The sequence below is a fragment of the Nomascus leucogenys genome, chromosome 19, assembly GCF_006542625.1.
Source record: "Nomascus leucogenys isolate Asia chromosome 19, Asia_NLE_v1, whole genome shotgun sequence".
In the NCBI taxonomy this organism is placed as follows: domain Eukaryota; kingdom Metazoa; phylum Chordata; class Mammalia; order Primates; family Hylobatidae; genus Nomascus; species Nomascus leucogenys.
In genome coordinates, this window is record NC_044399.1 from 62,800,440 (window position 1) to 62,824,892 (window position 24,453).

At 39.3% G+C, this 24,453-nt stretch overlaps 1 protein-coding gene across 1 annotated transcript in view; it reads left to right on the forward strand.

Annotated features, from left to right (window-relative positions):
• CCDC144A (coiled-coil domain containing 144A) overlaps positions 1–24,453 on the forward strand; it is a 76,724-nt gene that overhangs the window by 46,808 nt on the left and 5,463 nt on the right. Inside the window, exons 13-15 of the mRNA XM_030799886.1 lie at positions 18,326–18,619; positions 19,213–19,433; positions 20,864–21,074. Coding sequence (XP_030655746.1) covers positions 18,326–18,619; positions 19,213–19,433; positions 20,864–21,074 — 726 coding nt within the window. The remainder of the gene's footprint in view (positions 1–18,325; positions 18,620–19,212; positions 19,434–20,863; positions 21,075–24,453) is intronic.

The following is a 24,453-nucleotide window of genomic DNA, read 5'->3' on the forward strand; positions in this document are numbered from 1 at the left end:
TCCTTATTTCATAACTTGGGGGACAAATTCTAAAAGCCTCACTGGCTTAGTCATCAGAATTTGTAGTCGAAAGGAACTTTTTCTAAACTTCCCCTGCAGTAGTTCTTACATCCTTCTCCTGGTTGTCTGCTGCTTCCCATTAGAGTTGTTTGTCATTAATAAATTAGCCTCAACATTTTTTAGATCTTACTTTAAAGGAGACTAATTTCTACTGGGTATGTTATTCTATTTCTTATTGTCTCCTTGTTTAAATTTATTTTTCTGGTTATTTTTTTCCTAACAAATTACCCAAAGTTGAGTGGCTAAGAACAACATTCGTTTAGTTCACCAATCTGTGGCTTGGGAAAACCTTGGCCAGGACAGCTTGCCTCTGCTCCCTTCAGCTTCACTTGGGATAAATCAAAGGCTGAGGGACTGGAATCATCTGAAGGTTTGTTCACTAAGATGTCTGTTGCTGATGGTGGCTATTGGTTGGAACTTTAGTTAGGGCAGGTTGCCCAAATATCTACATTGGAACTCCTAGGCTCTCTTTGTGGCCTAAGCTTCCTCACAACATGGGGGCTGGGGTCCAAGGGTGAGCAGTCTGCGGTAGAGAGCCTCTTCTAACCTAATGTTGGAAGCCACATGGTTATCACTTTCAACACTTTCTGTTTGTTTAGAAGCAAGTCACTAAGTTTCACCCATAGTTTATATATAGGATGAATGATTTTGCTTTTATTTTTTTGATGTATTTTTTTTTAGACATGGTGTCTTACTATGTTACCCAGGCCGGCCTTGACCTCCATGGCTCAAGAATTCTTCCTTCCTCTGCCTCCTAAGTAGCTGAGACCACAGGAATGTGACACCACACCTGGCTTCCTTTGATTTTTTGTGGACCTGTATAATTGTACATATTTATGGTATACACAGTGATATTTTGATATGTGTAAACAATGTATAATGGTCAAATCAGGCTAATTAATATATTCCATCACCTCAAACATTTACCATTTCTTTGTGCTGTGAACTTTCAAAATCCTCTCCTCTAGCTTTTTAAATATTAGCTAACCAAGCCAGGTGTAGTGGCACACACCTGTAATCCCAGCTGTTTGGGAGGCTGAGGCAGGAGAATGGCTTGAACCCCGGAGGTGGAGATTGCAGTGAGCTGAGATTGCACCACTGCATGCCAAGCCTGGGTGACAGAGCGAGACTCTGTCTCAAAAAAAAAAAAAAATTAGTTAACCGTATTCACCCTACAATGCAACAGAACGCTAGAATTCATTCCTCCTATGTAGCTGTAATTTTGTATCCATCAACCAGCCTCTCCCCATCTTCCACCCCCCCTTTACCTTTCTCAGCCTCTAATACCCACAATTCTACTCTCTACTTCCATGAACTTTTTTTTAAATTTTAGCTCCCACATGAGTGAAAACATACAGTAGTTATTTTTCTGTGCTTGAGTTATTTCACTTAGTGTCACTTAATGTCCTCATCCATGCTGTAAATGACATTTTATTCTTTTTTTATGGCTGAATAGTATTCCACTGTGTACATATACCACATTTTCTTTACTCATCAACCGCATTCATCTGTTGATGAACATTTAGGTTGATTCTGTATCTTGGTTGTTGTGAATAGTGCTGCAATAAACATGGGAATACTGGTATCCCTTTGATATACTGATTTTCTTTCTTTTGGATAAATACTTAGTAGTGGGATTGTTGGATCATATGACACTTCTATTTTTAGCTTTTTAAGAAACTTCCGTGGCTATACTAGTTTACATTCCCTCCATGAGTGCATAAGAGTTTTCTTTTTCTCCCCAACTTCACCAGGATTTTTTCCTTTTGGTTTTTTTGTTTTTTGGTTTTTTTGATAGTAGCCATTCTGTGGTGAGACGATATCTCATTTGGGATTTTGTTTTCATTTTTCTGTTAGTGATGTTGAGTACTTTTCCATACATTTGTGGACATTCATATGTCTTCTTTTTAGAAATGTCTATTTAAATTCTTTGTTCACATTTCAGGGGGGATTATTAACTATTTTTACTGTTGAGTTGTTTGAGTTCCTGGTATATTCTAGATATTAGACCTTTCTCAGATGAATAGATTTGTAAATATTTTCTCCCAGTCTACAGTCGTTGGTTGTTTCCTTCATGCTGTTGATTGTTTCCTTTGCTGTGAAGAAACCTAGTTTTAATGTAGCTTTACTTATCTATTTTTGTTTTTATACCTGTGCTTTTTTTTGCATATGCCCGTGATAACTTAGCTATGAAATCTTTGCCTTGACCAATGTCCTGAAGCATTTTCCCTATATTTTCTTGTAGTAGTTTTATAATTTCGGATCTCATGTTTAAGTCTTTAATCCATTTTGAGTTGATTTTTGTATATGGTGAAAGAGAGGGACCTGGTTTCATTCTTCTTTTTACAGATACCCACTTTTCCCAGCCCCATTTGAAGAGAGGGTTCTTTCCCCAGTGTATGTTTTTGACAACTTTTGTTGAAAATCAGGTGTCTGTAAGTATGTGGATTTATTTCTGCGTTCTCTATTCTGTTCCATTGGTTTAATTTTCTATTTTTATACCAAGACCATGCTCTTTTGGTTACTGTAACCTTGTAATATATTTTGAAGTCAGGTGGAGTGATGCCTCCAGCTCTGTTCTTTTCCCTCAGGCTTGGCTTGTATAGTCTAGCTTTTTTGCAGTTCCATATGAATTTTAGGATTGTTTTTTCCATTTCTGTGAGGAATGTTATTAGTGTTTTTTTGTTGCAAGTTATAAAGGGCATTTTATTTTTATCTTATTTATTCTTTCTCTTTCTTAACTTTTAGATTCAGGGGGTACATGTGCAGGTTTGTTACACAGGTATATTGCATAATGCTTAGGTTTAGGGTGCAATTGAACCTATCACCCAGCTAATGAGCATAGTACCTGGCATGTCATTTTTCAACCATTGTCCCAACCCAGTCCCCCTTCTTATAGTCCCCAGTGTCTATTGCTCCCATCTTTATGTCCTTGTGTACCCAATGTTTAGCTCCCACTTATAAGTGAGAACATGTAGTATTTGGTTTTCTGTTTCTGCATCAGTTTGCTTAGGATAATGGCCTCCAGCTGCATCCATGTTGCTGCAAAGGACAGTATTTTGTTCTTTTTATAGTTGCATAGTATTCCATATTGTATATGTGCTACATTTTCTTAATCCAATGCATCATTGATGAGCTTCTGGTTTTATTCCATATCTTTGCTATTGTGAATAGTGCTGCAGTGAACATTAGGTGCATGTGTCTTTTTGGTAGAATGATTTTTTGGTGGTGGGGAGTGGGTATTTAACCCACTAATGGGATTGCTGGGTTGAATGGCAGTTCTACTTTTAGTTCCATGAGAGAAACCTCCAAACTGCTTTCCACAGTGGCTGAACGAATTTACCATTTTCTCCAATAGTGTACTGGAATTCCCTTTTCGCTGTAGCAGCTCTGCCAAAATCTGGGTTGTTGTTGCTAATTTTTTGACTTTTTAGTAATAGCCATTGTGTCTGATGTGAGATGGTATGTCATTGTGGCTTTGATTTGCTTTTCTCTGATGATTAGTGATGATGAGCATCTTTTCATACGTTTGCTCTCCACTTTTATGTCTTTTTTTGAGAAGTGTCTGTTAATGTATTTTGCCCGCTTTTATATATTTTTTTAAATTCTTGTTTGTTGATTTACGTTCCTTATAGGTTCTGGATATTAGAACTTTGTTCAATGCATAGCTTGTAAATACATTCTTTCATTATTTAGGTTGCCTATTTAGTCTCTTGAATGGTTCCTTTTCCTATGCAGAAGCTCCTTTGTTTAACTAGGTCCCAATTTTTCATTTTGACTTTTGTTGCAATTGCTTTTGAGGGCTTATTCATAAATTATTTTCAGAGGCTGATTTCAAATAGTGTATTTCTTAGGTTTTCTTATAGGATTTTTATAGTTAGAGGTCTTTCAAGAGTATAATTCAGCTTTCATTAATTTTTGTATGTGGTGATAGCTAGGGGTCAAGTTTCATTCTTCTGTGTATGGATAGCCAGTCATCCCAGCACCATTTATTGAATAGGGAGTCCTTTCCCCATTGCATATTTGTGTCGGCTTTGTCAAAGACCAAATGGTTGTAGGCATGTGGCTTTATTTCTGGGCCCTCTGTTCTGTTCCGTTGGTCTATGTGTCTGTTTTGTGCCAGTACCGCACTGATTTGTTTACTGTAGCCTTTGTTTACTGTAGTATAGTTTGAAGTTGGGTAATGCAATGCATCAGGCTTGGTTCTCTTTGCTTAGGATGGCTCTGGGTGTTTGGGCTCTTTTCTGCTTCCATATGAAATTTTAGAATGGTTTTTTCTAATGCTGTGAAAAATGGCATTAGTAGTTTGATAGGAATGGTGTTGAATCTGTAGATTGCTTTGGGCAGTATGGCCGTTTTAATGCTATTGATTTTTCCAATTCATGAGCATGGAATGTTGTTCCATTCTTTTGGTGTCATCTATTTGGCGTCATGATTTTTTTCAGCAGTGTTTTGTAGTTCTCCTTGTAGCCACCTTTCATCTCCGTAGTTAGATGCATTCCTAAGTATTTTGCTTTTTTGTGTGTGGCTATTGTAAATGGGATTACATTCTTGATTTCTCTCTCAGCTTGAACTTTATTGGTATATAGAAATGCTACGGATATTTTTACACTGATTTTTGTGTCCTGACTGAAGTCATTTATCAGTTCCAGGATAAATTGGCAAACTCTTTAGGGTTTTCTAGGTATAGAATCATATCATCAGCAAAGAGAGAAAGTTTGGCTTCTTTTCTTTTTGGATGCCTTTTCTTTCTTTCTTTTTCCTGATTGCTCTGGCTAGGAGTTCCAGTACTATGTTGAATACATGTGGTGAGACTGGGCATCTTTGATCTTGTTCCACTTGGCAAGGGGAATGCTTCCAACTTTTTTTGTTCTTTTTTCTTTAATTTTTTTTCTTTACTATTTCATAGAGACAAGGTCTCACTGTGTTGCCCAGGCTGGTCTCAGACTCCTGGCCTCAAGTGATTCTCCTGTCTTCGCCTCCCAACATGCTGGGGTTACAAGCATGAGCCACTGCACTTAGCCCCCACTTCCAGCTTTTGCCCATTCTGTATGGTTTTAGCTGTGGGTTTATTATAGAGTGGCCTTTATTATTTTGAGGTCTGTTTCTTTGATGCCTAATTTGTTGGGTGTTTTTTTCATGAAGGGATGATGGATGTTATTGAAAGCTTTTTTGCATCTTTTGAGATGATCATATGGTTTTTCGTTTTCATTCTGTTTATGTGGTGAAACACATTAATTGATTTGTGTACTTTGAACCAATTGCATCACAAAAATAAAGCCGACTTGATTGTGATGAAGTAAGTTTTTGATGTGTTGCTGGATTTTGTTTGCTGACATTTTATTGAGGACTTTGGTGTCTACATTCATTGGGGGTATTGGGCTGTAGTTTTCTTTATTCATTGTGTCTTTGCTGGCTTTTAGTATCAAGATGATGCTGGCATCATACAATGAGTTAGGGAGAAGTATCTCCTCAATATTTTGGAATAGTTTCATCAGGTTTGTTAACAGCTCTTCTTTGTATGTCTGGTAGAAATTGGCTATGAGTCAGTCTGATCTGAATCTGTTTTTGGCTAGTAGGTTTTTTATTACTGATTCAATTTCAGAGCTTGTTATTTGTTCATGATTTCAATTTCCTCCTGGTTCAGTCTTTGCTGGTTTCCAGGGATTTATCTATTTCTCCTACATATTCTAGTTTGTGTGTATACAGTGGTGTTCATTGTAGTCTCTGAGGATCTTTTGTATTACTATGGGATTGGGTGTAATGTCATCTTTGTTGTTTCTGATTGTGCTTATTTAGATGTTCTCTGTTATTTGTTTATTTATTTATCTAGCTAGTAGCCTATCAGTATTTTTATCCCTTCAAAAAGCCAACTTTAGGTTTCATTGATCCTTTGTATGGATTTTTGGGCCTCAAGTTTTCTCAGTTGTGCTCTGATTTTAGTTATTTCTTTTCTGCTGCCAGCTTTGGGGTTATTTTGTTCTTGTTTTTTAGTTCCTTTCGGCACAGTGTCAGATTGTTAATTACAGATCTGTCTAACTTTTCGACTTATTTGTTTTGCACTATAAGCTTTCCTCCTATGCTGCTTTTGCTGTATCCCAGAAGTTTTGGTATGATGTTTCTTTTTGCTTATTACAAATCATTATTTGATTTCTGCCTTAAATTCTTTCTTTTCCCAAAGTCATTTAGGAGCCAGTTGTTTGATTTCCATGTAATTGTGTGGTTTTCAGAGATCTTCTTGGTATTCATTTCTATTTTTATTGCACTGTGGTCCAAAAGAATGGTGTTATGTGATTTCATTTTTTAAAAATTTATTATGACTTGCTTTATGGTCAAACATGTTGTTGATCTTGGAGTATGTTCGTTGCGCAGATGAGAAAAAAGTATATTCTGTGTTTGTTTGGTGGAGTATTCTGTAGATGTCTGTTAGGTCCAATTAGTCAAGTGTTAAATGTAAGCCCAGAATTTCTTTGTTAGTTTTTTGTGTCGACGATTTGCCTTAACACTATCAATGAGGTGTTGAAGCCCCCCACTGTTATTGTGTGACTGAGTCTTTTGGTAGGTCTGGAAGTACTTGGTTGTTTTTGAATGTGGGTGCTCCAGTGTTGGGTGGGTATGTATTTAGGATAGGGATGTCTTCTTGGTGAAGTGAGTCCTTTATCATTGTGTAATGCCCTTCATCCTTTTTTGGCTGTTGTTGGTTTAAAGTCTGTTTTATCTAAGAATAACAACCCCTTGCTTTTTGCATTTCATTTGCATGACAGATCTTTGTCCATCCCTTTACTCAGAGCCTGTGGGTGCCATTACATGTGAGATGTGTCTTTTGAAGATAGCAGACTGTTGGTTCTTGTTGGTTTGTTTTATTTTAGTTCAACTTGCCACTTTGTGCCTTATAAGTGTGGCATTTAGACCACTGAATTCAATATTAATATTTATATGTGAGATTTTGATTCCGCCATGATGTTTTTAGCTGTTGGCTTTGTACTCTCGATTGGTAATTGTGTAATAGGGTCTATGGGCTATGTACTTAAGTGTGTTTTTATGGTAGTGGGTATTGTTCTTTCTTTTCCATATTTAGAACTCCTTAAGAATCTGTTGTAAGTCTGGTCTAGCGGTAATGAATTTCTTTAGTGTTTGTCTGGAAAAGATTGTATTTCTCTGTCACTGATGAGGCTTAGATTGGAGTGATATGAAATTCTTGGCTGAAATTTCTTTAAGGATGCTGACAATAGGCCCCACTTTCTGGCTTATAAGGTTTTTGCCAGAAAGAGGTCAGCTGTTCACCTGATGCAGCTGTTCTAGCTGCCTGTGAGATTTTTCCTTTCATATTCCTTTCGTGTTGACCTTGGAAAGTCTGATGGGCTGTGTATCTTGGGGATGGTTGTAGAGGTTCTCTGAATTTCTTGAATTTTTCCATCACCCTCTGTAATGAGATTGGGGATATTTTCATGGACTATATCCTCAGATATGCTTTCCATGTTGCTTACTCTTCTTCTCTCTCAGCCATGCCAATGAGTCATAGATTAGTGTCTTTACAAAATCCCACATTCCTCAGATGTTTTGTTCATTTTTAAAATTGTTTTTTCTTTATTTTTGTCTGACTGGGCTGACTCAAAAGACTGGTCTTTGAGCTCTGTAATCCTTCCCTCCGCTTGGTCTCATCTGGTTTTGAAGGTCCCTCCTGTGTTGAATTTTGCAGCTCCAGGAGTTCAATTTGATTCTTTTTAAAAATGGCTCTGTCGTGTTTCAACATTTGGATGTTTATACTGGCTTCCTTGGATTGGGTTTCAACTTTCTGTTTAATCTCATTGAGCTTTGTTGCCACTGAGATTCTGAATCACATGTCTGTCATAAAGCATGTCATTACACTTTAATCTGGTGAGAATTTATTGCCGGGGAGCTAGTGTGATTTTTTGGAGGTAATGAAATGCTCTGATTTGTTGAATTGCTAGAGTTCTTGTGCTGATTATTCCTCATCTGAAAATGCCGATGTTTCTTTATCTTTTTGAAATTCCTGTCATTCGGATGGGGATTTTTGTTTTTATGTTCTTTTTTTTCTCTTGAGGGTTTGTGGTGTGTATCGTGTATAGTTGATTGGCTTTTTTTCTGGGTGGTTTCAGATGGCCAGGACTCTACACAGGTTCCTTCCTTGTGGCTACTTTCCTGCATTGGGTTTCACAGATGTGTGTTGAAGGTATATAATGATTTTTGTTTGGTGGTGTAATTCAGTCTGCAATCCAGGAGTTGGTGCTCTAGAGTACGGGCTGGCATGCCTCTTTTCTACTTCAGCGTATTGGCAGCAGTGCTCTGGGGAAGGGGGAGAAGTAGGATTGAGAAGGCGAGAGATAACCCCCTCACCAAATCAGTTCCTGGAACTTGGGAGAGCCCCCTCCAATCACTGGTGCCACACCTGAATTTTGAGGGCTGCACACCTCCCACCCTTAGGGTGGTGGCCCAAGCCAAAAGTTAGGTTGCCGAGAGACCTACAACTCTCTGGGGATGTGCTGGTCATCTGGGCTTGGTAGAGTCAGAGCAGGTTGTAGAGTATGTCTGCGGATCTGCGGGTGGTCTGTTGATATAATGTGGGTCAAGGGGGGAGGATCCCCGGGCAGGACTGTGGTTCTGTGGGTGTGCACCTGGTGTGGTGCCTGCAGCCCAGGGTTTTTTGCCCAGCAGACAGCTGTGGGGACCACTCAGCTCGCACTCACCCAACCAGGCCTCCCTCCAGTGTCTGCCCCCAGGGCAGGCCCAACTAGATAGTTTTGTCCCCCAGCCTTCCGTGCCCAGATCAACTGGACTGTAGCTGTTTCAGGCAGTGGTGCTCCCTCAGGCAGAGGCTGTGGACAGACAGGTTACACCCTTCCCGGACAGGTCTTGTAGAACAGGGTCCCCAATTCCCAGGTGGCAGACCGGTACTGGTCTGTGGCCTGTTAGGAACTGGGCCGCACAGCAGGAGGTGAGGGGAGGGCTGGAGAGTGAGCATTACCACCTGAGCTTCGCCTCTTGTCACATCAGCGGTGGCATTAGATTCTCATAGGAGCGCAAGCCCTGTTGTGAACGGTGCACGTGAGGGATCTAGGTTGCGTGCTCTGTATGAGAATCTAATGCCTGACGATCTGAGGTGGAACAGTTTCATCATGAAACCATCCCCACCCCCGCCGTCTGTGGAAAAACTGTTTTCCACAATGCCAGCACCTGGTGCCAAAAAGGTTGGGGACTGCTGTTGTAGAGGGAACTCACCCGGCTCCCACACTGGCATATGAACTTGGGCCCTTTCTTCTCGGCATTGTGAGAGAGGAAGCTACTCCTCTTCTTGAGCTCAGGCCACAGATACCAGCTCAGTATACTTGAGCAGTGTGCTTGAATCCTGGGGGTATTGAGACCAGGTTCATGACTTTGTCTTCTGGTCCCATGGGGTTGGGCATTGGCTGTTCTGGGGGTGGGGGCTGAACTGCTCCCAGGCCTCTGGCAAAGCACTCAGATGGGGCAGTGGAGGCTGTGCTGTGTGCTTACCCCTGCGTGAGTAGCTAGGCAGGGGCCTTGGGAGGGGCTGGTGGACAAGAAGGTACACAGACCAGATATGCTGCAGTCCCGTGGTAAATGCAGCCCTACTGTCTTCTGGCCTGGCAGTAAGCAGGAGCTAGAGTCACTCAGAGCAAGATGGAGAGCCTTGGGGGATGGGTGCCTATGGTCATGTTTTGCTGCAGCTGTACCAGGTTCAAAACCTTCTGGGCTGTATGCGGGTTTGAGCTCTGCCTTTGCCTATTCTCCAGCCAGTTCCTCTTGCCAGTTCAGATGTCTGTGTGGGTCCAGGGATCTCTGGGAGCTAGTATCCCAGAGTTCCTTGGTGGGAGTGTGGTGCTGCACAGTTCCTTCACTCACCCCTTCCTTAGTTTCTGGATTGGGGAGCAATCCTAGTGCTTAGTGATTCTGTGCAGGCTTCCCAGATTTCTTCCTCTTCAGCCTTGATGCCTGCATTACCTATCAAATTTCAGTGTTTTCTCTCCAAAGACCTGCTCGAAGTGTGATAATTTACTTAATATTTTGGTTTCTCTCTCACAGAGAGGCATTTCCTGGCTGCATGTGGTGACCATCTTGTCTTCCCCTAAAAACATCAAAATTGGTATTTAATAGAGCTTGCATTCAATCTGTAGACCGCTTTCAGTCATAAGGTTATTTAACCAATATTCTTCCAGTCCGTGAGCATGCAATATCTTTCCATATTTGTGTCCTCTACAATTTCTTTCATCGGTGTTTTGTAGTTTTTTTTTTTTTTTTTTTTTTTTTTTTTTTTTGTAAAGGTCTTTACAAAATCTCTCTGGTTAACTTTATTCTGAGGCATTTTATTATTTTGTAGCTGGAGTAGTGGGACTGCCTTCTTGATTTTTTTTATGCTAGTTGATTAGTAGTGTATAGAAATGTTACACATGCTATTGGCATATTTTTGTATGCTGATTTTGTGGTCTGCACCTTTGCTGAATTCTTTAGTTTTAACAGGATATTTTGGTGGCGTGTTTATGGTTTTCTGTGTATGAGATCAGGTCATGTGCACAGGGAGACAATTTGACTTTCTGTTTTCCAATCTGGATCCCCTTTATTTCTCTGACAATTTTTGTATCTGTGTCCTTCAGGGATATTGGCATGTAGTTTTCTTTTGTTGTTGTGTCCTTGTCTGGGTTTGGCCTTAGAGTAATACTGACCTTTAGAATAAACTAGGAAGATTTTGGAATAATTTATGAAAAATTGGTGTTAGTTTTTCCTTAAAAGTTTAGTAGAATTCAGAGTAACTTATCCAGTTTTAGACCTTTCTTTGTTGGTAAACTTTATTCCTGATTCAATTACATTACTGTTGTTGGTCTGTCCAGGTTTCCATTTCTTCTTGGTTCACTCTTGCTGGTTATGCATTTCCAGGAATGTATCCATTTTCCCTATGTTTCCAGTTTGTTGGCATGTAGTTGTTCATAATAGTCTCTTATGACCCCATGTATTTCTTTGCTATCTCCTTTTCTGTTTCCCTATGTACTTGAGTTTTCTCTTTTTTCTTGTTTAATATAGTTTGCAGTTTTGCTTTATTACTCTACCTCATTCAGTTCTGCCCTGCCTTTATCATTTCTTTCCTTCTACTACATTTGAGTTTTGGGTCTGTTCTTGCTTTTTTGGTTTCTTCAGGTGTATTTTTAGGTTGTTTATTTGAAGTCTTTCTCTTTTTTGGATGTAGCTGTTAATTGCTATAAATTGCCCTCTTAGTGCTTCTTTTGTCACTTTCTATAGGGATTGATTTTTTCCCCATTTTCATTTGTTTCAAAGTATTTTAAATTTTCTTTCTTAATTTATTGATTGGCCCAGTTGTTCATTCAGGAGCATGCTGTTTAATTTCCATGTGTTTGTACAGTTTACAAAGTTTTTGTCATTATTGATTTCCATTTTTATTCCATTGTGGTTTGAGAAGATATTTGATATGAGCCTTTAAACCCAATATATGGTCTATTCTGGAGACTGTTCTATATGCTAATGAGAAGAATGTGTATTCTGCAGCTTCTTAATAAAATGTTCTGTAAGCGTCTGCTAGGTCCATGTGGTCTATAGTGCAGGTTCATTTTGATGTTTCTTTGTTGATTTTCTGTTTAGATGATCCCTTCAATGCTGAAAGTCAGATGACGGAGTCCCCATCTATTATTGTACTGGAGGCTATCTGTCTCTTTAGTTTCAGTGATGTTTGCCGTATATATCTGTGTGCTCAGGTATTGAGTATATATACCTTTATGACTGTTGTATCCTCTTGCTGAATTGATCCTGTTATTATTATATAATGACCTTCTTTTTCTCTTTTATGTTTTTTTTTAAATTAAGATCTATTTTGTCTGATATAAATATAGTTACTCCTGTGTGCTTTTGGTTTCCATTTGCATGGAATATCCTTCCATCCTTTCACTTGCAGTCTATGTGTCTTTACAGGTAAAGTGAGTTTCTTGTAGGCAGCATATTATTTGGTCTTTTTTTTTTATAATCAATTCAGCCTATCTCTATCTTTAATTGGGGAATTTAAATCATGTATATTCAAAGTTTTTATGATAAGTGAGGACTTACTCATTTCATTTTATTAATTGTTTAGTGATTGTTTTGTCTATCATTTGTTCCTATCTTCCTCTTTTATTGTTTACCTCTACAATTTGCTGGTTTTCTGTAGTGATAATGTTTGATTCCTTTCTCTTTTTCATTTCTGTACCTGCTCTACCAGTGAGTCTTACAGTTTTTTGATTTCATGGTGGTAGACATTGTCTTTTTGCTTCCAGATTGAGGACTCCTGTAAGTATTTCTTGTAGGATCAGTCTAGTGGTGATGCATTCCTTCAGGTTTTGCTTGTCTGAGACGTTATTTCTTTTTCAGTTTTATTTATTTATTTATTTATTTATTGGAGACAGAGTCTCACTCTTGCCCTGGCTGGAGTTCAGTGGCATGATCTCAGCTTACTGTAACCTCTGCCTCCCAGGTTCAAGCAATTCTTGTGCCTCAGCCTCCTGAGTAGCTGGGACTACAGGCATGAGCCACCATGCTTGGCTAATTTTTTGTATTTTTAGTAGAGATGGGGTTTTGACATATTTCCCAGGCTGGTCTTGAACTCCTGAGCTCAAGCAATCCCCCCACCTTGGCTTCCCAAAGTGCTAGGATTACAGGGATGAACCACTGCACCTGGCCCCTCTTTTTCAGTTTTAAAGGATAGGTTTGCTAGGTGTAATATTCTTGACAGGCAGTCTTTTTCTTCCTGCATATTAAATATATCATCTCATTCTCTCCTATCCTCTAAGGTTTCTGCTGACAAATATGCTATTTGATATGGATTCCCTTGTATGTAACTTGGTGTTTTTCTCTTGCTCTTTGTATTTGACTTTTGACATTAGACTCTGATGTGCCGCAGAGAAGACATTTTTTATTGTATTTCTTTGGGGATCTTTGAGACGTCTGTATCCAGATGTTTACATCTCTCACAAGACTTGGGAGTTTTTCAGCTATTATTTCATTAGATAGGTTTTCTGTGCCTTTTCCTATCTCTTCTATTTCTGCAACTCCCAATATCCGAAAAAATTTTGGCTCATGATGGCCCATGTATCCCATACACTGTCTTCATTCTTTTTATTTTCTTTTTGCTTTTTGTTTGCCTGACCTCATATAAAGACCTCTCTTCAAGTTCAGAAATTCATTCTTCTGCTTGGTCTAGTCTATTGCCAACATTCTCAGTTGTTTTTATTTTATGTATTGAATTCTAAGTTCCAGGATTTCTGTTTGGTTCCTTTTAATGCTATCTTTTTCATTGTTGAATTTCTTATTTAGATCATAAATTGTTTTCCTGATTCATTTGTATTACCTATCTTTCCTATCAGGAATCTTTCCTGATTCCTTTGCATTATTGTGTATCTTACTATGTTTCCTTAAGATCATTATTTTGGATTTTATAGGTTTTGTTTTCTTTGGGATCTGTTACTGGAGAATTACTCTGTTCCTTTGGAGGTGTCATGTTTCTTTGATTTTTCATACTTCTTGTGTCCTTAATGTTGACAACTGTGCAGCTGGTGTAACAGTCACTTCATCTAGTTTTAGGGGTTGACTTTTTTCTGTAGATGTATCTATGTTGTCGGTTGAGTATGGTGCTCTGGCATTGATGATGAGTGGGTGCATTGGTGTAGTCTCCATATACTTATGCTTTCTTCTGCTGTAATCAATATCAGTGTCTGTAAGTTCCTCAGTGGCTTACGGTGTGGTTGTTAGTAGCAGGGGATGCTGTGGTGAGGCCTTGATGGTGATGGGGAGGACAGCAGGCCAGTCCTCAGGCACATTGATGGCATACATAAGGATGTATGTGTGATTGGCAGCACCAGGCCATGCATCCCAGCTTTTGGTGGCAGTGGTTACCTGAGTGGGCTGGCCCTTGGGCCTCCAGGTGGTGTGTGGTGGGATCAGAGGTGGCAGTAGCAGGCCAGCCCAAAGGACCTTGGTGACACTTGTGGCACTGGAGATGACAGTAGCAGCTGGGGGCCGGACCTTGGATCCCTTGGTAGCATGCATGGGCACTAGGTAGTGGTGAAAGCAGGCTGCGTGGGCATTTCCCTGGCCCCCTATGAGGAACATTTAGGTGGGTACCTAAGGCAGTGTGTGGAGCAGGCTTGTCCACAGGTTCACTGAAGACACGTGCAGGAGCCTTTGCCAGTGGCTGGTGAGGCAGCCCTGTCTTTATGCTCCTGGATGCCATGTTCAGGTGCCGGTGGGGCAGTAGGACTCTCCTTGGTATTAGTGGTAGACGGGGCCTGGGTAAAGGCACACAGGCCTGGGTGGGGTGGGCTGCTCCTCAGGGTCCTGGACAGTGTATGTGAGCACTGATAGCAACAACAGCAGCAGCAAGCAAAGTGGCCTTGTCTTCAGGCTCTCATATGGCTCACATGGGCACCGCCCCTGGTGGGTGTGGCAGGGTTGTTCTCAGGCTCCTGCATGGTACACTTGAGTGGGCCAGTCCTCTGGCCTCCTAAAAGTAGTACAGGTATGCACAGCACTGCCACTGAAGGGGATAGGGCTGCTGTTGGTGGCAGTGGTGTCAGTCAGGTGGCTCCTAGGCTCTAGAGAGCACACACTTAGGATCCCTTTGATCTAGAGTAGTTTCCCTGGTAGGCTATTAGGTGACCATCTATTTCCACAGGTATATGGTGCTGTGGGGCTAGGGATATGGGGGAATTGGTCCTGGCTTTGAGATGATCCTGGCTGGGCTGGCTACCTCAGTTCCCTTTCCTTCAGTCATCAGAGGATCCCTATCAATTTCCTGCTGAATTCCAGTATACTCTCTTTGATGTTTTCCTCAAGGTGTGGTTGCCTACTTGCTGTTTTGGTTTTTCTTTTGGAAAGAGGTGAGTGCTGGGTATTCCCAGTCAGCCATCTCGATGACGTCTCTGTCTATGCTGTGCATATTAAGGAATGTATAGACATGTTTTAAAACCTGCACAATTGACCCTATAACTATAATTTAAAAAATTTCTACCACTGGAAAAACACACGAATTTCTAATTATTACCTCCCACCCCACACACAGGTTTTATTTAATATGGCAGCGGGCTCAGGCTTAACGTGCAAGACCCTAACCTCCCACCACACACACACAAGTTTCATTTAATATGGCAGCAAGCTCAGGCTTGAAGTGCAAGATCCTACCATCTTTATCACATCCAGTAGGGATGCACCCTGGGTTGTGGTTTCTGTGGTATAACCCCTTGAGTGCATTTCTTGTCAACACAAAGACTTAAGAACTAAAGGGACAAGTTGCCTACCACTCACCCACCCAGCATTCTCCTAAACTGCCAGAGACCCTCCTATTGAACAGAGAGAAAATGAGAGTCACAAAGGAAATACTAGACCATGGCAATTCTGAAATACAGCCTGATGTGTGCTTCCACTTACTTGATTTGGACTTCATAGGAACCATCCTCTGGCTTTTTGTGGTACCTTCTTGGCTCTTTGTTGTATCCTTTTCATAAGCAATGGGCTGTGTTTTCAGCTAAGTAGTTTCTTCAGCCAGCTTCCTCCCTGTAGAACTTCTTAGGTCCTAAGGCCTCTTGTCATTTTTACTGTCTTGGTGTCTTTTAAGCCAAGCTAGCAAGCAGTGCTATTGTTACTGTAATTCTCTTAGAGTCTCTTGTGAATTTTACTTGAGTTCTTGGCATTGGAAAAACCACTTGTCCAGATCTCTTTGAGATAAGCACTTCACCTTATGCTTCCTGTGAAGGAAGTACACTGTTTTGTGTAGTAGGACAGTGCCTTAAGGTGCATATACCCTTAAGATCTTTAAGGGAATTTGAGGCACCAGCTTAACTCTTTCTGAGGTCTTTAAATAGGGTCTTACACTGACAGTCTTGGCTTCACCTTCAGACTTTCTCCTGGCAGCACCCTGGATTTGACCTTATCTCAGAGGCCATTTATCTCAGCAATACAGGTGCTCCTCAGATTAGGATGGGTTTGTGTATGGATGACATTTGCATTTGTTATGTCTGATATTTGCAATTTATAGGCCATCATAAATTGCAAGTATCAGAAGTTGTGAGTGGGTTTTCCATTTATGATAATTTCCATTTACGGTTACTTTATCCTGATGTAACCACCCCTGTAAGCCAAGAGGCTTACACATATCATTTCATTACTCAACACGTATCATTTTCACAGTATTATAAAAAGTCAGAAAATGGTGAGTCGAACCATGCTAAGTCAAGGACTGTCTATATTTGGGAATCTGACATGTGGAGAGGCTATAAAAAGGAAACAGATACTTGAACCCAGAAACTCCTGGTTCCTTTATATGTAGTAGTCTTTCTTTAGCTTATCTCTTGCATTGGTTTTTCTTTCAGCGGCTGTGTAGTAACAGTGCCCTTTCCTTCAGGTTCCAGTATCATTTTCTTCACTATCCTTGAAGCCCTTCCTACCAGCTTCTTCGAGGACCATCAGGCTTCCACTAACAGTCTCTTTAAAACTCTTCTTGTTTCTATGCTTATTCTTCTGTAGGTCCTTTCAGCTTCTGCTTAGCTCCTGGTCCAATGGTAATCCTACATGTTTTAGTAGTTTTTGTTGTTTTGTTGTTGTGCAATCCATATGTAGTGTCAATATCTGTATCAGTTATTTCTTGGTATATAACAAAATGCAGTGTCTCAAAACAACATCTATTTTGTTCACAGTCTGCAGTTTTAGGCAAGGCTCAGTGGGGCCAACTCACTTTTTCTTTACTTGGCATCAGCTGAGGTGACTTAAAGCTGGGGACTAGAATCATCTAAAGGCTTGTTTATTCACCTGTGCAGCATTCGAAGCTGGCTTTTGGCTGGGACGTTAGGTAGGGAAGTCAGCTCGAACACCTACCTACGTGAGGATTCACGGTGTGGTTTGGGCTTTCTCATAGCATGTTGGCTGCATTTTAAGGACAAGCGTCCCTAGAGAGAGAGAGTCAGGTAGAAGCTGTGTGACTTTTTGTAACCAACCTTAGAAGTCACACAGCAGTTCTGCCACATTGTGTTCATGAGAAACCAGTTGTCAATGCCAGCTTGTATTCAGGAGAGGGAATGTCATGGGAGAAGTGGCAAGCAATTTGTAGATGTTTTAAAACCACCACTTCACTTACCTTTATAAAATAAAAAACAATCATAATTATTTCCTCTAAAGGAGGAAATTTCCTCCTTTAGGAAATTTCCAACTCAGCACCACTGAAATTTCAGTGCAATTTTTTGTTGTCATTGTTTAATGTGCTCCCTTATTTTGTGTAAAGTAACAATGGATTACAAGATTGTGCTACTGAATTAAGGCATTTTTCTTCAGAAAAATGGTATGGATCATGCCATTGAACTTTTATACTGGGAGATGTGATTGCTTCTTAACTCCAAGTATCATTACTCTTTGAAATGTAACTCAAATTAGCGTAAGACATTTGCAGTTCAGCAAAAGGCTTATGGTATTGGAATCTTTTTTTTTTCAAAATGTATTAATTAGAGTCTTATTTTCAGAGTCTTATTATGGGAGCCATTTATTGACTCAGGCCCAAATAATTCAGTATGATACCCCTAAAACTTCTTTGCAAATTATGGAGAATGAGAGTGGGTTAAAGGAATAAGAGACTTTGTGCTAAAGGGGTGACTTAGAGCCATTTTAAGGAGGAAAGCCATGAAACAGTCATAGGAAAACAGAAGTCTAAGATCAAGTCCAAATGTTGTGTGGCAAAGATGATGAAAGTAAAGGATATATTTTTGTGAATTCTGGTGGTTTTAACTTTGTTTTTAATTTTCTGAGTAGTCCAAGGATCTGTATTTTATGAATCTACAACAGTATAGGTAACATTTTATTGCAACTGAATTTATTTCAAAAATTATTAGTTTTGGCTAGGCGCAGTGGCTCACGTCTGTAATCTCAGCACTTTGGGAGGCCAAGGCGAGTGGATCACGAGGTCAGGAGATCGAGACCATCCTGGCTAACACGGTGAAACCCCGTCTACTAAAAAAAAAAAAAAAAAAAAAAATTTGGCCAGGGGTGCTGGTAGGCACCTGTAGTCCCAGCTACTCCAGCTACGCAGGAGAATGGCCTGAGCCCGGGAGGTGGAGCTTGTAGTGAGCTGAGATCCCGCCACTGCACTCCAGCCTGGGCGGCAGAGTGAGACTCTGTCTCAAAAAAACAAAACAAAACATTATTAGTTTTTTGTTAGACCATTCTCAGTCTACCTTCTTCATTACCAAACTGTATTGTTTTACTCATTCAGGTTGACCTTACAGAAGCACAGGAAACTGTACCTTCACGATGTCTACATCTGGATGCAGAGAATGAAGTTCTTCAACTTCAACAGACATTATTCTCTATGAAAGCAATACAAAAGCAATGTGAAACACTACAGAAGAATAAGAGGCAGCTGAAACAAGGAATAGTAAGCCTCAAAAGTTATATGGAGAGAAATATGTTAGAACATGGTGAAGCTGAACAGCATAAACTGTTGATTGAAGAAAGAGCAAGGAAGGAGATGGAGGAAAAATTAAACGAAGCCATTCTTACCTTGCAGGTTGGTTTGTTTATCTGTAATGTGCTTTCATTCATTTCGCTGCAAATTTTATTTTGGATATATACATTGTACATGTTTTCTCTACTTTCCTTACAGCAATTTGTTTGGTAGACTTCTAGAAGGAAGGTGGTATTTGTTTCTCCATTTAAATATTTTCGTTTCCATCATTCTTATAACTAAATTGATCTTCCATAAGAATAATTCTCACTAGAGAATCATTTAATTACTAAAGCCAGTTGGCATAAAACAAGACTAATAGAAAAAGTAAAAAAAAATTGTGATTTAGAAATTATACCATACTCTTGAGCTGCTTTTAAGTTACATTGTTCCACTTTTAAAATTTTAACTTGGTTCTGTCATTCTTTGGAGAATTGTTCAACAATTCAGACTCAGTTATTAATTCAGTTGGTACTGATGATAAATATGTTAAGCTTGAGCTTCTTTCTTTCTTCACATTTTTCTTAAAATTGTTCTCTGAATCACATACTTAAAATTGTTCTCTGAATCACTGACTCCAAACAAAAGGAAACAAATACACCGTAATTATTCAGGTTATAATTACTTTTAAATTGTTCTCTTTTAATTTATTTTAGAAACAAGCAGCAGTATCTCAAGAACAGTTAGCCCAGTTAAGGGAGGATGATACTACTTCAATAAAAACTCAGATGGAACTCACAATCAAAGATCTGGAATCTGAAATCTCCAGAATAAAAACTTCGCAAGCCGACTTTAATAAAACCGAATTGGAAAGATATAAGAGACTCTACCTAGAAGAAGTAAAAGTTAGAGAATCCTTGTCAAATGAACTGAATAGGTAAGTCAATACACAGAATCATAGAAAATAAGTTAAGCTCATTAATTTGCCTTCAAAAGCATAACTTTTAGTGAGACAGGTTCATGAGATTTGTGGGAAGTGAAAGCTAACTAGATTATACAATTTTGGAAAATTGTAAATTATAAGTAGTAAATGAACTTAACCTTTAAGTAAAATTGAAAATAGTAAATGAACATAACCCTTAAAATCTTAGTCCAGGACAGTTCCTGTCTCTCCTGTTTTTTTGGTTTTATGTGGCTTCTCCCCACCCCTTAATATTCTTATATAGTTAACTTGATCTATTAGGGTTTCAGCTAAATATTTACGAAGCTTCATAATTTAGACCGTGATACCATTATAAAAACTGCTTGTCAGTATTCCCTTAATTCAAAATATTAATGAATTTAATTAATTTCTGGAAGATGACAGCTGAAAACTGAAAGGGTCAAGTACGACTACTCTGGGCACATTCTGGCACTCAGTAAATTCACTTTGCTTGATTGTGATCATTAGAGGGTGCCTTGAAAAGAAGTGTCCTGTATAGTTTTTCCAATCCACATAAAGGCACACTTGTGAAGCAGAGAATGATTAACTAGGGTTGAAGGGAAGTATAACTTACTAAGTGATTAAAAAATAGCACCTTGATCAGCCTGAGGGGGTATGTGGAAGACAGAAAGGGCAGGCCTCACCCCTGATACATGGGCCACAGTGTTAGGAGCTGATTGTCCTCGATGCTGCTTTAGTTCTCTTTGATTTCAGCAGTCTTATTCTCCCCAAGGAAAAGTCACCTTGAACGATTCCTCAGTGCCAAATGTTCAATGTTTTCCAGATAATGGGTGAAATATACAAGGGCGGTGAAAGCAATTGTTTGAAAATGTCTTTGAGAGATAGTTCTTTAGACAATCTCTAACTGGTTTACTAAATACAAGTATTTCTAGCTTTTATTTTTACTTTTAGTTTTTTTATTGTATATATTTAAGGAGTACAACTTGATGTTTTGATATATTTATATGTAGTGAAATGGTTATTTTGTCAAGCAAATTAATATCTTCATCATTTCACACAGTTACCCTTGGAATACAAGTAATTCTAATGGCATCCTTAAGAATCGTATAAGTAGAGTCGTTCCAGATGGGCAACAAGTGTTAACTATGAAGCCATACATCATTGATAGTCTTTTCTGTCGCCTCCCTCTCTTTGAACTACTTGTTTGTTAGAAATCCTTCTAGAAATATATGTACTTCTTTAGAACAATGTTAAAACTATAATTGGATACAGTAGGCATGCTCTAACACATTTTCAGACTTAAAACACGGCTTATGGTATATTCCATTTACTCTTAACGGCAACTTTTAGAACAATCGAAGTCATTTAGGAATCACTTAGGAAAAAATGAAATACGAAGCATTTGTCTTTTGCAATCTTCATAGAACTAATGAGATGATAGCAGAGGTCAGTACGCAACTTACTGTGGAGAAACAGCAGACCAGATCCAGATCTCTATTCACTGCTTATACTACAAGGCCAGTCCTAGAGTCACCTTGCGTTGGAAATTTTAATGATAGTGAAGGTCTCAACAGAAAACATATTCCAAGAAAAAGGAGTTCTGCTCTTAAGAGCATGGAGAGCTACTTGTTGAAGGTTAGCTATCTTTTTTCCCTTGGCGTTCAGATTTCTGATATAATTCTTGTATGTTATTTGGTAAAATACTCAGTTACTTAATTGTCTTGTGTATGGTAAGTAAAAGTAATAATTACCTGTGTTAATAGAGAGGAAACAGAAATTTTACAGTTATTTTTAAGTCTCTGGAGCTCTCATTCATAAGAGATTACTCCTTTGTTAACTTTATTCAATAAATGTAACCTAACTGACACATTTTAAATTTCTTTAGAAACTGCATTTAAGTTAGATTTTAACCAAAGGTTTACTTTGATGTGCTTTGTCTTAATAATTGATTTTAGTTTGTCTGGGGTTCACTTTTAATGGGTTTAGTGTGCCTGGGGTCACTTTTAAAGTTTTTCTGCATCATCTCAGGTTTTCTACCCCTCATCATATGTGAATGATTGATGTCCAAACACTAACCACCCATGTATGTTTATTATTTAAAAGGATCCAAGGTGAATACTTTTATATGTTATAAACCTGCAACACTTGATTAATCTGTTCTTTAAGTTAAAAGTTTTGTGATTTTCTTACATGAGTACATCTGTAATTGCTATTGCACTTTAGTGTTTTAATCCCAATTTTAGTAAAATGTGTCTATTGCTATGCAATTGTACAGTGGTTTTGAAATAGTTAAATCAAATAAATATTTGAATTTTTAAAGTAAAGCTCACATAAGTTATGTCTGTCTACCTGGCCATAACTTGAGTGATTGATGACTAAGATGGCAATGATATCTAGAGTCAGTCCTTCAATAGCAAATGTGACCAAACAGAATCAATTCTATTCTTAATACCCCAAATTCCATGTAAAGCTGCACATGGACATTTCCCCTGGACATGTAACAGGAACCTTTTAGTCCAACCATGTGGTTTCACTCAGAGTAAGAGTCTATTTCTGGGGATTTCAAAATGGATCCAAGAATGATGAGCTGTATCAACTACAGAGTTGGTAAGGAAAAAACAAAACAAAATGTAGTTCAACTATGCTTGACCCAGATTAAGATATTTGTCTAACATTTGTCCATTTTTCAACTGAGGGAAAATTACAAAATCTGGGCACAGTGGCACACACCTGTAGTCCCAGCTACTCCTGAGGCTGAGGCAGGAAGATCACTTGAACCCAGGAGTTCAAGGCTGCAGCGCGCAATGATTATTCCTGTGAGTAGCTACAGCACTGCAGCACTCCAGCCTGGGCGACATAGCAAGATTCTGTCTCTTAAAAAAAATTACAAAATCCATAAAACATTTGTTTGAACAAAAATAAATAGTTTTCTTTGTGTATATTGTTGTTTTTGAAATTTTCAATGGATGCACATTGGCTTATAGTTTCGATGTTTTTATGATCTCCTTAGCGCACAGAAAAGTAGCACAAGCCCACATGGAATGAGCCTCAACCTTGTTGTGTTTACCTGGCTATTTCATGTCCTAACAAATCATAGAAGAGCAAATCCAAGGTTTCTTAGATAGCATTGTGGCCAAATAGCTTAAAAGGGAATGCATTAAATGATTGTTTTAATACATAGATTACAAGAGCCCAGCTAGCTGATATTTTTAATCATATTGTTCGCTTAGGTTTTATTTTTCTGAAAAAAATGAGATGATCAGCGTCCAAATGCCTCAGTCACGAAATTGTACCACTGGGTACTAATGGGAAATGAATGTTAAATACGTCTGTAAATGGTTAAGCAAGATGCAGATATAATGTTCTCATTAGTACTATGAACCCCCCCAAATTTGAGACAAGTCTCAATTAATTTAGAAAGTTTATTTTGCCAAGGTTGAGGACACGCACCCGTGACACAGCCTCGGGAAGTCCTGATGACATGTGTCCAAGGTGGTTGGGGCACAGCTTGGTTTTATACATTTTAGGGAGACATGAGACATCCATCAATATATTTAAGAAGTACATTGGTTCGCTCTGGAAAGGCAGGACAACTTGAAGCAAAGGGAGGAAGACTGGAAGCGGGGAGGGGCCTTCCAGGTCACAGATAGGTGAGAGACAAACAGTTGCACTCTTTTGAGTTTCTGATTAGCCTTTCCAAAGGAGACAGTCAGATCTGCATTTATCTTAGTGAGCAGAGAGGTAACTTTGAATAGAATGGGAGGCAGGTTTGCCCTAAGCAGTTTCCAGCCTGAGTTTTCCTTTTAGCTTAGTGATTTTGGAGGCCCAAAATATTTTCCTTTCACAATACTTGCCAGAAAAACAAGGTAATGTATCATTTTACAAGATGGTGCTGAGAGAGTATAAAAAGCAGATGTAGACCGGGCACTGTGGCTCAAACCTATAATCCCAGCACTTTGGGAGACCGAGGTGGGTGGATCACCTGAGGTCAGGAGTTCGAGACCAACCTCCAACATGGTGAAACCCCGTCTCTAATAAAAATACAAAAATTAGCTGGGCATGGTGGTGTGCACCTGCAGTCCCAGTTACTTGGGAGGCTGAGGTAGGAGAATCTCTTGAACTTGGGAGGCAAAGGTTGCAGTGAGCTGAGATTGCGCTGCTGCACTCCAACCTGGGTGACAGAGCAAAACTCCATCTCATGGGTGGGGGAAAAAAAATAAATAAAATAAATAAAAGCAGATGTGATGCAAGGGAAGATTTTTGAGGAACTTTTAAAATTTCTGTTTTGTGGGGAAGGGGGTGTTCATTTTTTAGTATTTCTAGGTAAGTAGAAAATTTGTTTGTTTTAAAGTTAATGTTAATGTAGTAGTTCCAAAGCATACCTAATTTCCTTGTGGGGCATTTTTTGCCCAATCATGTTAGATTTACTAAAAGAGATTAAAAAGCATGATTATATCAAGATATGAGTGCCGAGTGCGGTGGCTCACACCTGTAATCCCAGCACTTTGGGAGGCCGAGGCGAGTGGGTCACTTGAGGTCAGGAATTCGAGACCAGCCTGGACAACATGGTGAAACCCTGTCTCTGCTAAAAATACAAAAATTAGCCTGGCGTGGTGGCGGGCGCCTATAATCCTAGCTACTCGGGAGGCCGAGGCAGGAGAATCGTTTGAACCCAGGAGGCAGAAGTTGCAGTGAGCCGAGATTGTGCCACTGCACTGCAGCCCAGGTGACAGAGCAAGACTCCATCTCAAAAAAAAAAAAAAAAAAAAAAAAGATACAAAGGCATGTCTCCATAATCACACCTTGGAAGAGTTCTTATATAGCTGTTGTCTACAGAATTTTTAGAGTTACGGAAAGAAGGTGTCTTCTAGAGTTGCTAGGAACTTTAGTATTTCCTATAGGAAAACATCAGCTAATACAAGGAGGAGGTGGTTAACATACCGTCTAAACAGATTTATAAAAAAAGGTGGGGGGTGGGGTGGGTTTCTGGGTGGGGCGGGTTTCTGGGTGGGGC